The sequence below is a fragment of the Taudactylus pleione genome, unplaced genomic scaffold (genome assembly GCF_031769625.1).
Source record: "Taudactylus pleione unplaced genomic scaffold, aTauple2 ptg000987l, whole genome shotgun sequence".
Taxonomy (NCBI): Eukaryota; Metazoa; Chordata; class Amphibia; order Anura; family Myobatrachidae; genus Taudactylus; species Taudactylus pleione.
Window position 1 is genome coordinate 1,936,969 of NW_028285388.1, and position 19,546 is coordinate 1,956,514.

Below are 19,546 nucleotides of genomic sequence, written 5' to 3' on the forward strand. Positions count from 1 at the left end.
TATGTGATGTATATAGTGGCTGGTGATACAGACCCCCGCCAGTAACTGACGTACTGAGACGGACACTTTCCGAGGAAACGTCTGTTTCTTTGTTCTTTCACCAATATAAATGTGACCGCTCCACAAACATCATTTAGGTTCTGTCTTATTTCAGAAAAGAGGCGTTTGGAAATGTTTTTACTTTGAGTTTATTTAATTTTTATTTTATTTAGTTCTGTACAATAATAAAAAAAAACAAATTAATACAGTCTCCGTGTTGTCCGAAGTATTATTCCCTTTTCTTCATTGGCTTAATCTCGAGCTGCAAATGAAAGAGGTTCACAATATTAATATCCGCATATTGGGGTCTACGAAACGAACCACGCTGTCGCATAATTTCTACTGGTTTTAGAATCTTATCTAGGAAAGGGTTAACAGAAGATAACTTATCGTCTCCGTTGATTCCCAACTCCTACACACATTGTAGAGAGCAAGTCATTACTCGCTACAGTGCTCAACGGCTATGCACAAACATGTTATGAAAATCCTTAGACTGACCTTGTATAAGGAAAATCTATTAACACAAACCACAGGGACAGATGGATACTGAAGTGTATACACTGTAGCAAGTAGCTGTACAGCCAAGGCCAAAAGTTGAGAATGAGAAGTATTGGTTTTCAGTTTTCACAAGGTTTGCTGCTTCAGTGTTTTAGACCTTTTTGTCAGATGTTACTATGGTATACTGAGGTAACATTACAGCATTACATAAGTGTCAGATGTTACTATGGTATACTGAGGTAGCATTACAGCACTACATAAGTGTCAGATGTTACTATGGTATACTGATGTATAATCAGGATGTTGGTACTTACCGATAAATCCCTTTCTCTGATTCCACAGGGGACACTGGAGTCTCAGTACAATGGGGTATAGAAGTGTGTTAACTGGGAGCTGGCACTTTAATAAATTTGAATAGTAGCTAGCTCCTCCCCCTCTATACCCCCCCCCCCTACAGGTCAGTCTAAATAAACTGTGCCCGAGGGGAGCTGGAATAAAAGGAGAAAGGAGATTAAAAAAAGCTACAGCATTCATGTACAAAGAAGTAAATAGTGTTATAAAAGAAACAACACCCGAATCAGACCATGGATAAAAACAACCGTCTGAACCTGGAAAACAATAACTTATGCAGGTAGAACAGCGCAGGGTGGGCATCCAGTGTCCCCTGTGGAATCGGAGAAAGGGATTTATCGGTAAGTACCAAAATCCTGATTTCTCCTTCATCCACTAGGGACACTGGAGTCTCAGTCCAATGGGGACGTCCCAGAGCTCACATCCCGGGTGGGAGAGCGCTGAGAACCCTGCAAAACTGCACGGCCAAACTCTGAAGAGGCCGCAAAAGTATCAAACGATAAAACTTTTAAAAGTAAGCCTGCCTCACAAAGTGGCCGCTCGACAAAGATGGTTTAAAGAGGCCCCACGAACATGTTGAATGCGCCGTAACGGAAAAAGGTGGTTGGCTTGAAGCCGCCATACAAGTCTGTCTGATAGTCAGATGATATCATCTTGAAAGGTTTGTTTTGAAGCCGGCCAACCTGGTCGCGCCGCATCAAACCGAACAAAAAGTGCATCCCACTCTCAGAGAAGCAGTTCTGTCGATATAAATCCGGAGTGCTCTAACAACATTAAGGATTTACAGGTTGAATACTCGTCCTTGAACAATGGGACCACAATTGGTTGGTTTATCTGAAAAGCAGATACAACATTAGGAAGAAACGACATCTGCGTACGCCACTCCACCCTATCCTCATGGGAAATGAGAAAGTGGACAACAGGATAGAGCCCCCAACTCCGACACGCGCCTTGCCGAAGTGAGCACCAGGTTAAATGCCTTATCTGTACCGGCTCAAAGGTATCAGACTGGAGAAAAACAAGGACCAAAATCAAGACCCATGGTGCCGTACGAGGCACAAAAGAAGGCTGAATTCTGACTACTCCCAGTAAAAAAAAGGTCTGGATATCCGTCAATACGGCTAATTTTCTTTGAAAGAAAATGGACAGCGCAGACACCTGTACCTTTAAGGAACCAAGACAAAGGCCTGCTGATAAAAGTGGCCTGAAGAAAAAGAAGGAGGCGTGCTATCTTAAATTCTGACGGAGATGAACTGCGTTGTTCACACCGAGCTACATACATTTTCCATAACCTGTAGTAATGTTTAGACGTAGCCTCCTTCCGACCCCGAATCCCGGTATGAGTCACACCGGACGGGATACCCTTCTTCCTGAGGATGGCCCTTTCAATAGCCACGCCATCAAACGAAAGCGACTTAAGTCCTGATAAATAAACAGACCCTGATGAAGGGGGTCTGCCTGTAGAGGAAGCGGCCATAGCTCGTCTATCAACAGACTCCATCTGTGGGAGCACCACGCTTGTCTGGGCCAATCTGGAGCTACTAGTAGCACTCTGACATTTTTTTCGCTTGATTCTCTGAAGCACTCGAGGGATGAGCGGAAAAGGAGGGAACAGATACACGTAGTGAACGGCCACGGTGTTGTCAGTGCATCCACTGCGGCAGCCTGCGGGTCCCTTATTCGGGAGCAGTAAACTGGCAATTGGTTGTTCAATTTTGCCTCCATGAGGTCGGCCTGAGGTCGACACCAATGCAGAGTTAGTTGGAGAAATATTTATGGATTGAGTGACCATTCTTCCGGATGAATGTCCTGCCGACTGAGGTACTCTGCCTCCCAATTTCCTACTCCTGGAATGAAAATCGCAGAAATCACCACTGTGAAATTCTCTGCCCAAAGCAGAATTCGGCTAACCTCCCTCATGGCAGACCAATCTCTTGGTGCCGCCTTGTCTGTTTATGTAAGCCACCGGCTTGCACTCTGATTGCATGGCCCTTCAACAGGGCTGTGCGATCTGAAGAGCATATAACACCACGGTCTTTAACTCAGAATCTTTATGGGCCGTTCTGCCTCCGGTCGAGTCCAGCGGCCCTAAAAGTGTCTTTCCTGAGTCACTGCCCCCCATCCTCTCAGACTGGCGTCTGTGGTGAGGAGAATCCTTACCACACTGCAAACTTCTTGCCTGGCAGTAGGTGTAAGGAATTCGGCCACCAAAGGAGAGATGTTCGAGCCTTGAGTGACAGTGCATGCGCTGGTAAAGAAAAAGGTGGGACCCTGACCACAGAGATGAGGTCCAGTTGGAATGGACTCTAAGGTCGCAAACATATTCCCCAGAGGAGGAATACACAGGAGTACTGGTACTCTGCGATGGCGCAGTATCAAACACACCCTATGTTGGATGGAGGTGACTTTTTCCCTGCGGAAGAAACACCCTCTGCTCCACCGTGTCCAAAAACATCCCTAGGAAAGGCAGACGCTGAGTAGGCTGTTGGAAATTCAGGATCCATTGTGACTGACCGAGCCTTGAGAAGTAGGTCCAAGTACGGGACGATAGTAACACCCTGAATCCGAATAAAGGCCATAATTACAGCCCTGCGCCTCGTGAACACACTTGGTGCTGATGAAAGACCAAAGGGTGAAATTGAGAATCCCAACTGGTTGAGGAAAGCAAATAGGAATGTGGAGATAGGCATGGTGCCGTGACTCGGATGCGCACCGAGGTTACTGCGGACACAATGCAGAGTACTAACTGCTGTACGAACACGGCCTCTCTCTCGAGACCTGCAACGACAGACTGCAGGGACTCTATCTTGAACCTGAAGTTCCGCAAATAAGGCTGAAATGTTACAGGTTCAGAATGGGTCTCATTGAACCGTCCGGCTTGGGAACTACCACCAAACTGGAATAGAAGTCTTGACCCTGCTTGTATAACAAACAGTCTGGCTGCTGACACTTGAAATTGCGAAAGCGAGCCCACACCTTGGGGTCCCACATGTCATGCCGGAGGCTTAACTGCCGGGAAGAGGATGCAGTGGCTCTACTGTCTCTGGAACCACGGGAGATAGTGGGAGCTCCTCTGGGATGACAGTCCGAGTAGAAGGAGCAGCAGCTGGGAGATAAGTGTAATTACCACCTGTGACTTGAAAGAACCACCTGTTGCAAACAGAGGTTCCCCTGTGAATGGAAGAGCTTACACAGCTCTTTTAGATTCCTCATCCGCCTGCCATTGTCTCAGCCACAGGGCTCTGCAGCCGAGATAACCAAAGCCGAGGGTCTAGAGGAAAATATTCCAAATATCTTTTAAATTCTCCCTGAGAAAAGGAAACAGACTCTGCAATCTGTTCCGTTAAAGGAACCAGATCCTCCACCGGAACACCAGTTTTAAGGCCCTCGTCAAACTGCGTAGCCCAAGCTTCCACAGCCCTGTTGACCCAACAGCTGACTAGTACGGGTCAAGTTACAGTGTAGCTAGATCCTTGAACTCAGGTTGTCTGGGTGCCAGACAGATGTGCCCTGAGCTATTCCCTAGGTACACTAAAATATGGCAGTGACGAGAACTGCTCCTAGCTGTACAGGGAGCACCGTCTCATTGTGACATCGCATAATTTTCTGCACTCTTCAGGAAAGTGTATTCACAAGATGGGGCGGGTTGAGAGTGGTGTGGCCGTAGGCTTTTAAGCCTATAGCACCAGGTATTCCCAGGCGGTTTCCAAGAACTAACCAGGCCTGACCCCTGAGATCATCTCATATATTCTGTACACCCTGAAACACAGGCTTCTATCGCCTGTCCCCCTCCTCTTTTCCACCAAAAACCCAGGTCCGACCCATTTACACTGCACCTTCGATCTGGGTTACTCCCAGGTCAGCCCTGTTCACACTGAACTCAGGTCTGCCCTGTTAAACCTGTGAGGTCATAAAAAGTGGGAGGTGAATGCTCCACAACCATCAATCAGCTCATTTTAGGCATGACCCAGGTCAGATAATCCGGGTTGCACAGTTTACACCATTACCCGCGTCCAACCCTGGGTTATTTTTCAGGGACCCTTTTACACTGAGCTGCGACCCGGGTAGACCCAGCAAAAACCCAGGTTTTTGCTCTGGTGTAAAAGGGCTATATGTAAGAAGAGATAAGGGCATAGAGGGATATGTTTTAACCCAGCCCAACCAGCACTGATACAATGACCAGCACGCTGTAAACACAATGTAAATGTGCTATTAATGGCTGTGCACACACAGTTTTAATGAGTCTTCAGTAGCCTGACCCCACTGTGTAATCACAGCCTGGGACAGGACAGTCTCTCTGCTGTTTTCAGCATCTTGCAGCAGCATGCTATCTTTAAAATGGCCGCCAGCCTTGGGGATGCTGGAAAGGCAGGAGCAGAACTCAGTGTTAGGCTCCGCCCCCACCCGCTATGGCGCCCGTTTACAGCGCTGAGCGGGCTGCATTAATGATGTCTGCCATATAGTATTCCTGGCTGCCCTGCTATTCGGGGTGCCAGGAATTACTAACCTTACCACTGCTGCCGAGGCGGGTCTGCTAGTGGGGGACCGCGACGTACGCCGCATGCAGCGCGTCTAGGTACCCCCAGAGACAGTGGTCTCTGTAGCTGAAGACCCCAGCGCACACCGCAAGCAGCTGTGGTGGGGTCTCTCGGCAGCTCCAACGATGCAGACAGGCAGGGAGCTGCCTGTCCATGTCCTCATATGCTGATCGAGGAATCTAATTAAAACAGAGAGCTCTGCATAGTGCTACCAGCTCCCAGGGCACAAAATATAGACTGACCTGTAGGGGGGGTATAGAGGGGGAGGCGCTAGCTACTATTCAAATTTATTAAAGTGCCAGCTCCCGGTTAACCCAATTCTATACCCCATTGTACTGAGACTCCAGTGTCCCTAGCGGATGAAGGAGAAATTACAGCATGACATAAGTGTCAGATGTTACTATGGTATACTGAGGTAACATTACAGCATTACATAAGTGTCAGATGTTACTATGGTATACTGAGGTAACATTACAGCATTACATAAGTGTCAGATGTTACTATGGTATACTGAGGTAACATTACATAAGTGTCAGATGTTACTATGGTATACTGAGGTAACATTACAAGCATTACATAAGTGTCAAAGGCTTTTATTGACCATTACATTTATGCAAAGAGACAATATTTGCAGTGCTGACCCTTCTTTTTCAAGACCTCTGCAATTCGCCCTGGCATGCTGTCACTCAACTTTGGGCCACATACTGACTGATGGGCCGCCCATTCTTGCCTAATCATTGCTTGGAGTTTGTCAGAATATCTGATGGTAGCGCTCACCTTTCCTTCTCAGGACAAGCTTTTTTTTCCAGATGCCCCAAACAATCAAAGGGGATTCATCACAGAAAATAACTTTACCCCAGTCCTCAGCAGTCCAATCCCTGTAAAATTTTGAAGAAAATCAGTTTGTCCCTGATGTTTTTCCTGGAGAGAAGTGGCAACTTTGCTGCCCTTCTTGACACCAGGCCATCCTCCAAAAGTCTTCGTCCTGCGTCATGCCAACAGTAAAGCATCCTGAGACCATTCATGTGTGGGGTTGCTTCTCAGCCAAGGGAGTGGGATCACTCACAATTTTGCCTAAGAACACAGCCATGAATAAAGAATGTTACCAAAACATCCTCCAAGAGCAACTTCTCCCAACCATCCAAGAACAGTTGGGTGATGAACAATGCCTCTTCCAGCATGATGGAGCACCTTGCCATAAGACAAAAGTGATAACTAGGTGGTTCGGAGAACAAAACATTGAAATTTTGGGTCCATGGCCAGGAAACTCCCCAGATCTTAATCCCATTGTGAACTTGTGGTCAATCCTCAAGAGGCAGGACGACAAACCATAACCCACAAATTCTGACAAGCTCCAAGCATTGATTAGGCAAGAATGGGCGGCCATCAGTCAGTACGTAGCAGGTAGATGTGTCTATAGAGGAAGGGTTACAGCAGGTTGGTGGCACATGCAGAATACTAGGTATTGGGGGACATCTGGTTACTGAAACCGCTGCTCCTGAAAAGATTTTAATGCAAAATAAAATAATTGTGACTATATTGGCCAAAAATATTCAGCCAATATCACGTTTATTGCTAAGTAGACCCCAATTCTTTCCTAAGCATTTCTCTGCTACTGAACCAGTCATTTAACCCTTTCCAGCTGCTTCATAATCTCGTTCTAGCAGATATTGCTCAACAAGTGACAAAGGGCCTGGTACAGAGACGGCCGCTAATGCGATCGCAACTACGTTTCCGTAAGCAATGCAGCTGTGGAAATATGCTAATGTTAGCAAAGATCAGCTGAGCGCACAGACGCCCCCTGCTGTCTTCTCACCTGTGTGCGACGACACAAACATCGGCGGCCACCTTACCCTTGCAGCAAGTCAACCCTGCCGCAGCCTCGGGTGCTCTTCTGACACGCATGCAATCGCAGTGGCTAATTTATGCACGCCCATGTACCAGCGTATAGTAGGACAGGCACGCCTGCATTTTTGTGACCACTCCCATTACCACCCCCAAACGCTGGCCGACCGTCACTCACTTAGCGATGGATTCCTCTGGTATGTGCGTAATCGTGGTGCATACGCAATGGCGAACAATCGCTTGCGCTGCATCCTCTGAATCAGGCCCAAAGTAAAGTGCGTCTCTAGCTGGCCTGACGGGTCCCTGTGTAATGAGGTCACACCCGGGAACACTAGAAGGGACTTGTCACCCTCTGACCACTTTTATCAACATGTCTGACACTGACCGGGCTATATTTACTAATCAGATTCTATCTATTATTTTATAGCAGGTACTAGATAAAAGTTAAGTAGAATGTGATTGGTTGCTATGGGCAACATCTCCACTTTAGTAAATATGCCCCCTGACCAGCTATAGTGACAGGATTATTAGACACAGAGGCAATGTCTAGGCTGTACGCGTGGCCTGCCTTATACAATCAGTGACGCAGGTTCAGAAGGGATGTAGTTATGAGACCGGCAGCACGATGAAGGCGGGAGGGTACGTATACTTACCCAACCCCTGTCAGGATACCAACCATCGGGATGGCACTGTCGCTATTCTGACAGGAGGCATCCCGACAGCCGGTATTACGTACCCATTCTGTTCAGTGTACAAACTGTCTGTTACACCAAATGAAGTCACGTGATCGGAACTGCTCCCCCCCCCCCCCCATGCTGCCCGTTACCATATATCACCATGGCAGAACAGCTGAATGTGGATAAAAGGAGATTATCATAATAAACTTACTATAAAATCCTCCTTCCCTACACGAGTTCATCACTCTACATCAGCAATTGTCAACCGCTGTGCGGTTCCCAAGTGTGGCGCCAGAGAAGCGCCTGCCCGGAGTTGATCTCATAACTTCGCTGGGCTCAGGGACAAGGGGCTCCATTCTCTGTCGCAGACAGGGAGGGGGGGTGTCAGTGTGTATTATTGTGTTTTCTGTGTGGGCCAGTGTCATTTTGTTTTTTTGTATGTGGGGACAACGTGTATTATTTTGCTCTCTGTGGGGGATACTGTGATTTTTTTTTCCCATTTGGGGGCTAATGTGTTACTGTATCTATACATTGATTAGTGTGGACCCCTACTGGTCACTTGAGGGAATGTTATCTGGGCTGAAGGAGCCGCTGACAGGTGTGGTATAAGAGAGACACAGATGTAAAGGTGCCTACACACACTAGACGATTAAAATGAGCGATTGAACGATTACGATATTGTGAAATAGCTCATTGCTCGTTCATAAAATCAGGGGGGGGGGGGGGAGAACCGATATCCATTCATCAGGGGGGGGGAGAGGGGGAGAGGGAGAACCGATATCCATTCATCAGGGGGGAGGGGGAGAGGGAGAACCGATATCCATTCATCAGGGGGGAGGGGGAGAACCGATATCCATTCATCAGGGGGGAGGGGGAGAACCGATATCCATTCATCAGGGGGGAGAGGGGGAGGGGGAGAACCGATATCCATTCATCAGGGGGGAGGGGGAGAACCGATATCCATTCATCAGGGGGGAGGGGGAGAACCGATATCCATTCATCAGGGGGGAGAGGGGGAGGGGGAGAACCAATATCCATTCATGAGAGGGAGGGGGAGAACCGATATCCATTCATCAGGGGGGAGAGGGAGAGGGGGAGAACCGATATCCATTCATCAGGGGTGAGGGGGAGAACCGATATCCATTCATCAGGAGGGAGAGGGTGAGGACCGATATCCATTCATCAGGGGTGAGGGGGAGAACAGATATCCATTCATCAGGTGGGAGGGGGAGAGGGGGAGGACCGATATCCATTCATCAGGGGGGAGAGGGGGAGGGAGAGGGGGAGGACCGATATCCATTCATCAGGGGGGAGGGGGGGAACCGATATCCATTCATCAGGGGGGAGAGGGAGAGGGGGAGAACCGATATCCATTCATCAGGGGGAGGGGGAGGGGGAGGGAGAGAACAGATATCCATTCATCAGGGGGGAGAGGGAGAGGGAGAGGACCGATATCCATTCATCAGGGGTGAGGGGGAGAACAGATATCCATTCATCAGAGGGGAGGGGGAGAGGGAGGACCGATATCCATTCATCAGGGGGGAGGGGGAGAGGGGGAGGGAGAGGGGGAGGACCGATATCCATTCATCAGGGGGGAGGGGGAGAACCGATATCCATTCATCAGGGGGGAGTGGGAGGGGGAGGGGGAGAGGGAGAACCGATATCCATTCATCAGGGGGGAGGGGGAGAGGGAGAACCGATATCCATTCGTCAGGGGGGAGGGGGAGAACCGATATCCATTCAGGAGCTGATGGAGCGTGTGTGTCTCTATTTATTTTTTAAATCCAATAATTTTTTTATTGGATTTCAGTTTTGAAATTACATAAATATTTGCGTTAATAAAACATAGTAAACTTACATTAATGCATAAACATTAATAAACAACAAAAGCTGTACATGTGTGGTCTCTCTTCTTACTATTTAATTACAACTGTAGATTACATTCCTTCTTCCGCATACAGGACAAATGTTAAATCTACTTATCCTGACATATAAAAAACATGCTAAAGACATCAATCACAGCACCGCATATACATCGATGTGCTCTTAATTCTTGTATCTACTCGGTAGAAGGACATAAGTCTGCCGCCCCGGAACGATTATAGGGGGAATCTAGACATCTATCCCATACTCTAAAGTACTTCTGTGCTATGTCCCTAGCAGTATAAGTATATTTTTCATGTGCGGCAACCGCAACAACCAGGGATATCCAGGTTTCCAGATTTGGCCCTGTGTTAGCCATCCATTCCCTTGCTATACAGACTTTAGCAAGCGTGCAAAGGTTATTAGTATAGCGTATAGCAGGCTTGTCCATAGCATCTACATTTATTACAGCCAATATACATGCTGCAGGGGTAAGAATATCCTGAGGTATGCCCGTAGAAACCATCACCCTGAACACGCTGTGCCAGAAGGAGTTTATTATAGGACATAACCACAGTAGATGCCAATAATTACCATCTGATGAATTGTATTTGGGACACTTTGAATTCGTCCTTCCCCCTATTCTCATTAACCGAACGGGAGTCATGTATACTCTATGTAATATGTAGTATTGTATCTGCTGATATCTTACAGACATAGTAGCCTGACGAGGATTGGCAAGTGCTACACTCCAGTCCTCCTCTGACAATACCCCAACATCAATTTCCCATTGTTGTTTTATGGAAACTAAGGCCCTCATTCAGAGCCGTTCGCTATTTGCGGTCGTTCGTTTTCTAAAAAGGGGCGGCTATTCAAATGAACCGTTCGCACTTTGCGGACTGTTCACGCCTCTAAGTCTGAACGAGCGAGCAAAACATGCGAACGTAAATTTGAAAAATACGCCCCCTGGCCGCTCGCACCATACGTCATGTCCGCTATTTATTAGATTAATCGAGTACATCGACCAGCGTATGAACTGCTCGCTATTCTTGTGGTTGGTTTTTTCAACCACTATTTTGCGAGCAGTTCTGAGTTAAAAAAAACCAAGTGACGTGGTCAATGACGCTGCTGGATTAATTATGCACTCCCTTAAAACGCCCGTTTTGACCTTTAAGCACGCCTGCGATCGGATTTCCACTCCCCGTTTTCAAGCACCTTCCCCTGTTACCACCCACATACGCCTCATTCTGTCACTCAAAATAGCAGGCATTTGCTATTTTGCGAACACATGAATTTCGACCGCACTGACTGGTTCGCGCATGCGTATAACGATCCGTACGCATGCGCAGTTGGGCAAACATCGCTCGGAGCAAACGAGCTGCCGCTTACGAGTGGCTCTGAATCAGGCCCTAAGTCAGACCTATGATGTTTGTTCAATAAATTGGTATAAATCACAAATATCAAGCGTCCAGCACTAGCAGATTGTAACAAAGATTTAATAGGAGATTCCTGTCTAATTAAAGGAGCTTCAGAGAATTGGGCACTAATGGCATGTCTTAGCTGCAGATAACGAAAGAAAAAATGGTTGGGGACATCAAACTCTAGCTGCAATTGATGGAAGGACTTTAGAACTCCCGCCTGAAATATCTGTCCCAAAGACACTACCTCCCATTGACCCCAGGCCTCTCCAACCTGTAGAGCAGAGAGCTCCTTAACGCTATTGGCATGTGCTAACGGCGTATCTGGATCTATGCCCTACATCTGCAGTATACGTGAGACAAGTCTCCAAATAGTAATGGCCTGTTTAAATAAGGGTATAGTAACTAAGTGTATATTATCACTCAATAGTGAACGTAACGGTGATAAACCAGTCTTGGATTGAGCCAGTATAAGGGCAGGTAGTGATTCAGCATTTTTATCATTTACCCATTCCCATATATGCGATAATTGCGCGGCATAGTAGTATAGTTTGAATAGGGGTAGCGCTAAGCCACCTAACTCCCGGGGTCTGGTTATAGTGTCCAATTTGATCCTTAAGCTGGCCACACACTAGACCAACTTACATCCAACCAGCCAACTTGTTGATTGGTTGGAATGAAAATCTGGTAAGGAATGAAAGCAAATGACAATCAGCAATTTGCTCCCAAACGCCGGAAAATGAACAAAAACTGTTTGAACAAATAGTTTAGATCAAACATTTAACAAACTTGTCTGACCGACCATTTTCATCTGTTTTCTGGCATTTAGGAGCAAATTGCTGATCATCATTTACTCCCATTCCTTACCAGATTTTCATTCTAACCAATCAACTAGTTGGCTGGTTGGATGTAAGTTGGTCTAGTGTGTGGCCAGCTTAACTCTTTTGTTAACCCATAATAATGAGGATAGTAGCCCTTCTATCTGTTTTGAAGAATTTCTGAGGGATATAAACCGGAGAATGATTCAAAATATAAAGGATTTTAGGTTGAAGTACCATTTTGACTAAATTTATTCTGCCCGTTAAAGTTAGTGGCAATTTACCCCATATCGGGACACGGGACTGGAGATACTTAATCTGTGGCTGTACGTTCAATGATATATACTTTTGAGGTGTATTAGAGATCCAGATTCCCAAGTATTTAAACGAATCCACCCATTTTAGGGGAAGATTTATAATAGGAGCATTGGGGCGAGACCCCCTGAATAGGAGGATACACGACTTGTCCCAGTTAATTATTAATCCTGAGTATTTCCCAAATAAATCAATAATTTCAAGGGCCTTAGGCATAGATATCTCATATTGCGAGATAAATCGTAGTATGTCGTCCGCATAAAGTGCGATTTTGTCTACCCTTGAACCCAGCTGAAACCCATGAATATTTGTTTGGGCCCTGATCATACATGCCAAAGGCTCAATAGTCATTGCTAATAAAATGGGTGACAAGGGGCAGACCTGCCTTGTTCCCCTATTTAGAGGAAATGATGTAGACCCAAAACCATTTACCGACACTCTTGCTACAGGATCCATATACAAGAGTTTTACCCACTTAATATATCCCGGGCCAATAGCAAAGCGTTCCATGGTTTCCCAAAGAAACACCACTCAACTGAATCGAACGCCTTAGCTGCATCCAATGAGGCAATAATAGAGGTTTATGCATCGTCCCGTTTTAACTGTAAGTGTGTAAATACTCGGCGTAAACTGACAGCCGTGGACTTACCAGGCATAAAGCCTGTCTGATCAGAGTGAATCACTTGGGTTATGACCTGATTAATCCTGGAGGCCAACACCTTTGCTAGGATTTTTACATCTGTGGGGAGGAGTGATATAGGTCTATATGAATCAGGAGTAGTGTCTTTGTCTGGTTTAGGTAAGACAATTACTAATGCCTCAGACATAGACTTAGGTAGTGTATTGTTTTCGTATATGCGAGTAAATAGCTCTAGCAGTTGGGGTACCAGTATTTTATTGTGTTTTTTGTATAACTCGGACGGGATCCCATCTAAACCTGGGGCTTTACCATTGGGAGACGATTTTAAAGCCACCTCTATTTCTTCTAATGTTAAGGGAGAATCTGGAAAATCTCTCGCCTCTGGGGAGAGTGTTGGAAGTGAAATAGCAGACAAGAATTCTCGCACCTCCGGTTGAGAATGGACTAACCTAGATTTGTATAATTGACGGTAGTACCTTACAAATTCCTCTGTAATTTCTGGGGTACGTACATATTCAATATTATCTAAACCAAATAATTTAACCACATTATTGGATGACTTCTGTTCTATTCGAGCCAGGTTGGCCAAATATGATCCAGGTCTATCACCTGTTGCGTAATGTAAATGCGAATTAAAAAGAATCTTATATTGGGCCTTGTCCATCAAGCAATCCTTCCATCATTTTTGGGCATCACACCATGCTCTTTTGTTTGCTTCTGAACCGTTAGAACTAAAGGCTAATTCTAAAGATTTGCAGGAAGCTTCCAATTCCAATTCAGATTTTTTGTAGGATGCCTTTAATTTAGCAACTCTCTGGGTCAAAGAACCTCTTAGAAATCCCAGAGAACATCAACAGCTACCGTACCACTATTTAATTCAAAAAACTCTTTCCATTCGGCCTCCAACCCTGCTCCAGAGCCCATGCGTGACAACCAGGACTGATTCAATTTCCAATATTGTTGCCCCCTCTGTCCCTCCATGTCCAAACTAACTGTCAGTGGAGAATGGTCGGATATACCCCTAGTGTCATATATTATCCTATTTACTCTTGGCAATAGACCTGTGGTAACCAATGCCATATCTATCCTGGAGAATGAGGAGTGTGTATATGAGAAACAAGAATATTGTCTCACGTTAGGATATCTCATCCTCCAGGCATCGACCAAGCCCATTCCCTGGACCATACTCGAAAAACCCATTCCTCTCCCCTGTGTACCCTGCCGGTTTCTGATTGGGCGAGTGCACCAATATCCATTCAGGAGCTGCCATACAGTGTGTGTGTGTCCCCATGCATGCCGGTTTCTGATTGGGCAACTGCACCAATATCCATTCAGGAGCTGCCATACAGTGTGTGTGTGTCCCCATGCCTGCCGGTTTATGATTGGGCAAGTGCACCAATATCCATTCAGGAGCTGCCAGACGGTGTGCACACCCCCCACTCTCACAGGCAGAAATAAAAGTATAATTATAAGACAATAAGGGTTGTTTAGTTATCTAACACTGTAATAATTGATACTAATTCCACCCCCATAATTATATCCAGCAATTTGAGAAATGTAGGGATCCCCCCCCTCCTCCATATCCACTAGACTACATGTCAGTAAGCTTACTGAATACTGCAGAGAATTTACTAGATTACCATACAGTTATGACATACTGGGCGACTCCCTAATGACACGTTTATTCCCTTTATAACATACAGTGGAGAGCTCAGGGTATGTAGGATACCATAGTCAGCAGAGAGCAATTACCTTATTGCCCTCAAGTACGTGGAGATCTTCATGTAGAGCATTCTGTATCCCTTCCTCTGAGGAAAACGTCACCCAGCCGTACCCCTTGTGGAAGCCAGTTGTCTTGTTCTACATATACAATACATAAATGATCTGTCAGGGAGCAGCCAGGGAATGGAGAACACGTGTGTAATTCCAATGCTGTGGATGACTGGACCTGTCTATAACGTTGGCTGTCTCTTTGGAGCCCGGCAGGTGCCATGATCATGGCTCTCGGTGTATAACTCTTGAACATTGGTCAGTGTTGCCAATTGTGCAACATCTAGCAGTGATGACATGAAAACAATTACCCAGGAAGGAAGCACCACACACAAGTCGTAGGGCACGATTCAATTAAACACGAAGTGAATAGCGCCGGGAATGAGCTGCCGGAGATAATCAATCCATCGCAATGTTAGGTCGGGGAAGGCTTGGTCTCGCGCCTTAAACAGGGTGTTTAGGCGCGAGAACGGGCATTCTCTGACTAAACTTCCCGGCGCGATGCTGTTTTCCCGGCGCTAAGGGCAGAAAACAGCATCGCGCCTGGACTTTTGTTGGATTTCTGCTCGCATCCCAGGAGGGATAAGAGAAGAAATTATAGTTGGGCTTAGCAGCGCATATGAATTGAATAGCTCCGGGAGCTGATTCCCAGCGCTATTCACTTTGCGTTGAATAGAATCGTACCCATTGTATTCTAGTGCTGTCAAGATGCCACCTAGTACCGTCTGTGGCACACAATGATGCCTGTGTTACCCAGACATGAGGCGGGTTCTCCCAGACTTCAGTCTACGGATTACACAAGATTCCATAGGTGACATCACAGTGGGGCCCTGCTTAGCTCATGTATGTATATATTTACACTGCAGTTCCATCCACAAGGTGATAATAAAGGCTCTGACTGTGGGGCCATAATCCATCCTGAATGTGGATGAGCCCTATTGAACCAAATATAATAATGGGAATATTGTGCTTTATACAGGCTGCATATAAAACCAGCTAACATATAAAACTGTCCATTCAGTGACGGAGGTTGTGGGATGAACTCTCCCAAAAATACGGTAGCGTTCAGTCGCACTACAAAAGAGCGTTCCATATCATTAGATTATCATAGAGCGGGTACTCATTTACTTACATATATCAGCTCACATTTTGTAACTTTTCCAAACTGTGTAAAGTAGTTTTTCAGCTCTCCTGATGGTGAAAAACAAATGGTTATCGTTATATCTGTGTCACATCTGTCACCAGTTATAAAATTATACTCAATAAGGCATATAATGTACCCCATGCTAGGGAATATATGATAATGCTCCCAGTAACACATTACTGCATACGCCCATCAGCCATAACCTAACAACCCCCGACAGGTGAAGTGAATAACATTGGTCATCTTGTTACAATGGCACCGGACAAGGGCTGGGTTGTATTAGGCAGCACGGGAACAGGCAGTTCTTGAGGTTGATGTGGCAGATGTACAAAGCACAGACAATCACAACCAACACTTACGTAAAAAAAAAAAAATTAAATGGCGACTAGGCGCACAGCATAATAAGTAAGAGTAATAACAAATGGGGAATAAGGCCCAACCATATTGTATAAAATCTGAGCATTGAAGAATAAGACTACAATCAGGTACTGCTCCTGCCTTATTGAGATGCTGCACGGGCAGAAGGCGCACTAAGGGCAGAAGGCGCCAGTCAAGCCCAAACCGCAACACCACAAACAATCATTAAAACCAGAATGTCAACTAGAACTGGACAGCAGTCTCCTACTAGGGATATGAATCAACTACAGACAGAATACATGTATATCAAAAGGGAGGGGGGAGCACGATGGGAAGAAGGCAGCCGGCAGAGGCAGTGTGATGCTCCGAGCATGTTTTGCTGGGAAATCTTGGCGTTCATGTGGATGATACTTTGACATATACCCACCTACCTAACCATTGTTGCAGATCAAGTACACCCCTTCAATGCAACGCTGTACCCTGATGGCAGTGGCCTCGGTCAGCAGAATAATGCGCCTGGCCACGCTGCAAACATTGATCAGGAATGGTCTGAGAAACATGACAGAGTTCAAGGTGATGACTTGCCCTCCAAATTCCCCAGATCTCAGTCCTATCAAACATCTATGGGATGTGCTGGAAAAACAAGTCCCAGCCATGGAGGCCCCACCCACAACTTACAGGACTTAAAGTATCTGCTGCTAACGTCTAGGTGCCAGATACCACAGGACACCTTCAGAGGTCCTGTGGAGTCCATGCCTCGACGGATTAGAGCTATTTTGGAGGCCCCAGCCTCTGTCTCTCTTCCCCCCCTCGACACAATATTAGCCTGGTGGTTTTAATGCTGTATAATACACCAGATTATATTTGGAGATACCTTCTAGGGTGCTGCAGAGTTAAGTGGTGCCTTATAAACACTAAAAATACTGTATCTACTGCAAGTTTTAAGAATTTTATATTGTCAATAAAACTCCTTTATACAATATGTACGTATGTATATCAATATATTTATCCCCGATATCCATCACCTCTCCCTTTGATGGGATTTCTCTCTGTCCCTCTCTCTCTCCATCCCCAGCCTCTATTCTCCATCTCTCTCTCCATCCCCAGCCTCTATTCTCCATCTCGCTCTCCATCCCCAGCCTCTATTCTCCATCTCTCTCTCCATCCCCAGCCTCTATTCTCCATCCCCAGCCTCTATTCTCCATCTCTCTCTCCATCCCCAGCCTCTATTCTCCATCTCTCTCTCCATCCCCAGCCTCTATTCTCCATCTCTCTCTCCATCCCCAGCCTCTATTCTCCATCTCTCCCTCCATCCCCAGCCTCTATTCTCCATCTCTCTCTCCATCCCCAGCCTCTATTCTCCATCTCTCTCTCCATCCCCAGCCTCTATTCTCCATCTCTCTCTCCATCCCCAGCCTCTATTCTCCATCCCCAGCCTCTATTCTCCATCCCTAGGTGAGAGTTTTAGAAGTGGAGATGTTGCCCATAGCAACCAAGCAGATTCTACTTAACATTTAACTAGCACCTTCTAGAAGATAATAGCTAGAATCTGATTGGTTGCTATGGACATCTCCACTTCTAAAAACTCTCACTTTAGTAAATTTACCCCCTAGTCTCCAACCCATCTCTGGGCCTGATTCAGACCTGGTCGCAAGCGGTGAGCGCTCGCAACTGGGTCGATGGTGGCCCAGAGCGCATGCCAGAGCCGGCTCCGTCGTGCGCATGCACGAGACCTGGATGGCGACGGGCAATCCGTCGCTCCGGGTCTCGCACCAAAGGGGGCTTGCTGTTGAGAGACAGCACACCCCCTTTGGTGGGCAGGCCGGGGGGGGGGGGGGGTGGCTGCCCAGACGGTAGGCGTTCTCATGAGAACGCCTACCGTTAGGGGGCGGCCCCACTGGCATCACAAGTGATGTCAGTGGGAGAGCTTTCGGCTCTGTTTGAGCCGAAAGCTCTCTGGGGCTTGCGGCCACGAGACCCTACCACAAGGGTCTCGTCGCAAGCCCGAGAGTCGCGATGGTCTTGACCATCGCGACCATCATCCTGGCCGCTCGCATTAGCTGTGGGTGGCAATCCACAGCAATGCAAGCAGCCAGGTGGCCACTCCATTAAAAAAAAAAAAAAAAAAAGACGCTCTGATTCAGAGCGAGCGCTCTGTCAGAGCGTCCGGCTCTGAATCAGGGCCTCTGTCCCCTCCATTTCTCTCTCCATCCCATCTCTGTCCCCTCAATCTCTCTCTCCATCCCTAGTCTTTGAGCACAATATCTCTCTCCATCCCGTCTCTGCCCCTCCATCTCTCTCACATCCGCAATCTCTACACCCTCAATCTCTGTCTCCATCCCTTCCCTGAGCACAATATTTCTCTCCATCCTTAGTCTCTGCCCTCTCCATCCCTAGTCTCTGCCCTCTCCATCTCTCTCACCATCCACAACCTCTGCCCCCTCAATCTCTCTCCATCCCCAACCTCTCTTCATCCCTAGACCCTGCCCTCTCCATCCCCAACCTCTCTCCATCCCTAGTCTCTGCCCCCTCAATCTCACCATCCACAATCTCTGCCCCCTCAATCTCTATCTCCATCCTGTCTCTGAGCACAATATCTTTCTCTGGCCCCATCTCTCTCTCCATCCCCAATCTCTGCCCCCTATCTTTCTCCATTCCCAATCTCTGCCCCCATCCCTCTCCCTCGATCCCCAGTCGCTATCCCAAGCTTCTGACCCATCTCTCTCCAACACCAGTATATGTCCCCGTATTTCTCTATATCCTCAGTCTCTCTCCCCCATCTCATCCACTATCCCCTGTGTCTATCCCCGTCTCTCTCTCCATCTCTAATCTCTGTCCCCCGTCTCTCATTCCATCCACAACCTCTGCCTCGTCTCACTCTCCATCACCAGAGGGACTCTGACCCCGACCCTCAGTCTCAAACACTAGTATGTCTCCTGTCTACTCTACGCTTTTCTCTCTCTCTCTCCATCCCCCCATGTCTCTCTCATCCCAGCATCTGTCCCCCCTTGTCTCTCCATCCCAACCACAATCCCCCCCTCTCTCTCCATCCCGTCTCTGTCCCAGCTTCTGACCCCTGTCTCTCTCATACACAAGTATATATCCCCCGTCTTTCTCTACAGCTTCAGTGTCTGTCTCCATCCCCAAGGGTCACTCACTGTGGGACAGGGCCCAGGGCACACGGGCCACAAACACCTGGTACAGTCGCTGAGCGGACGCCGCCATCTTGCCGGTGTGACTCTCTGACCTCTCTAGTAACTGGCAGCGCAGCGG

The 19,546-nt window shown here is 47.1% G+C and overlaps 1 protein-coding gene across 1 annotated transcript; it reads right to left on the minus strand.

The window, feature by feature from the left end:
- Positions 1 to 170: 170 nt before the first annotated feature.
- On the minus strand, positions 171 to 19,538 carry SLIRP (SRA stem-loop interacting RNA binding protein). The gene is made up of 4 exons (XM_088460899.1): positions 19,432 to 19,538; positions 15,905 to 15,963; positions 14,755 to 14,862; positions 171 to 301 (listed from the first exon to the last, which is right to left on the minus strand). The coding sequence occupies exons 1-4, from the start codon at positions 19,496 to 19,498 to the stop codon at positions 269 to 271; spliced, it is 267 nt and encodes an 88-aa protein (XP_088317025.1). The 5' UTR covers positions 19,499 to 19,538; the 3' UTR covers positions 171 to 268.
- Between the last annotated feature and the right edge of the window lie 8 nt (positions 19,539 to 19,546).

Bases quoted from the DNA above. Each gene is read 5' to 3' on its own strand.
- SLIRP (XM_088460899.1), bottom strand. From the start codon at position 19,498: ATGGCGGCGTCCGCTCAGCGACTGTACCAGGTGTTTGTGGCCCGTGTG. The intron at 14,863-15,904 runs GTAAGTAAATGA...TTGTATATGTAG, and splicing joins CAAAATGTGAGCTGATATAT to AACAAGACAACTGGCTTCCA. The intron at 302-14,754 runs GTAATTGCTCTC...TTTCATTTGCAG, and splicing joins ACGTACTTGAGGGCAATAAG to CTCGAGATTAAGCCAATGAA.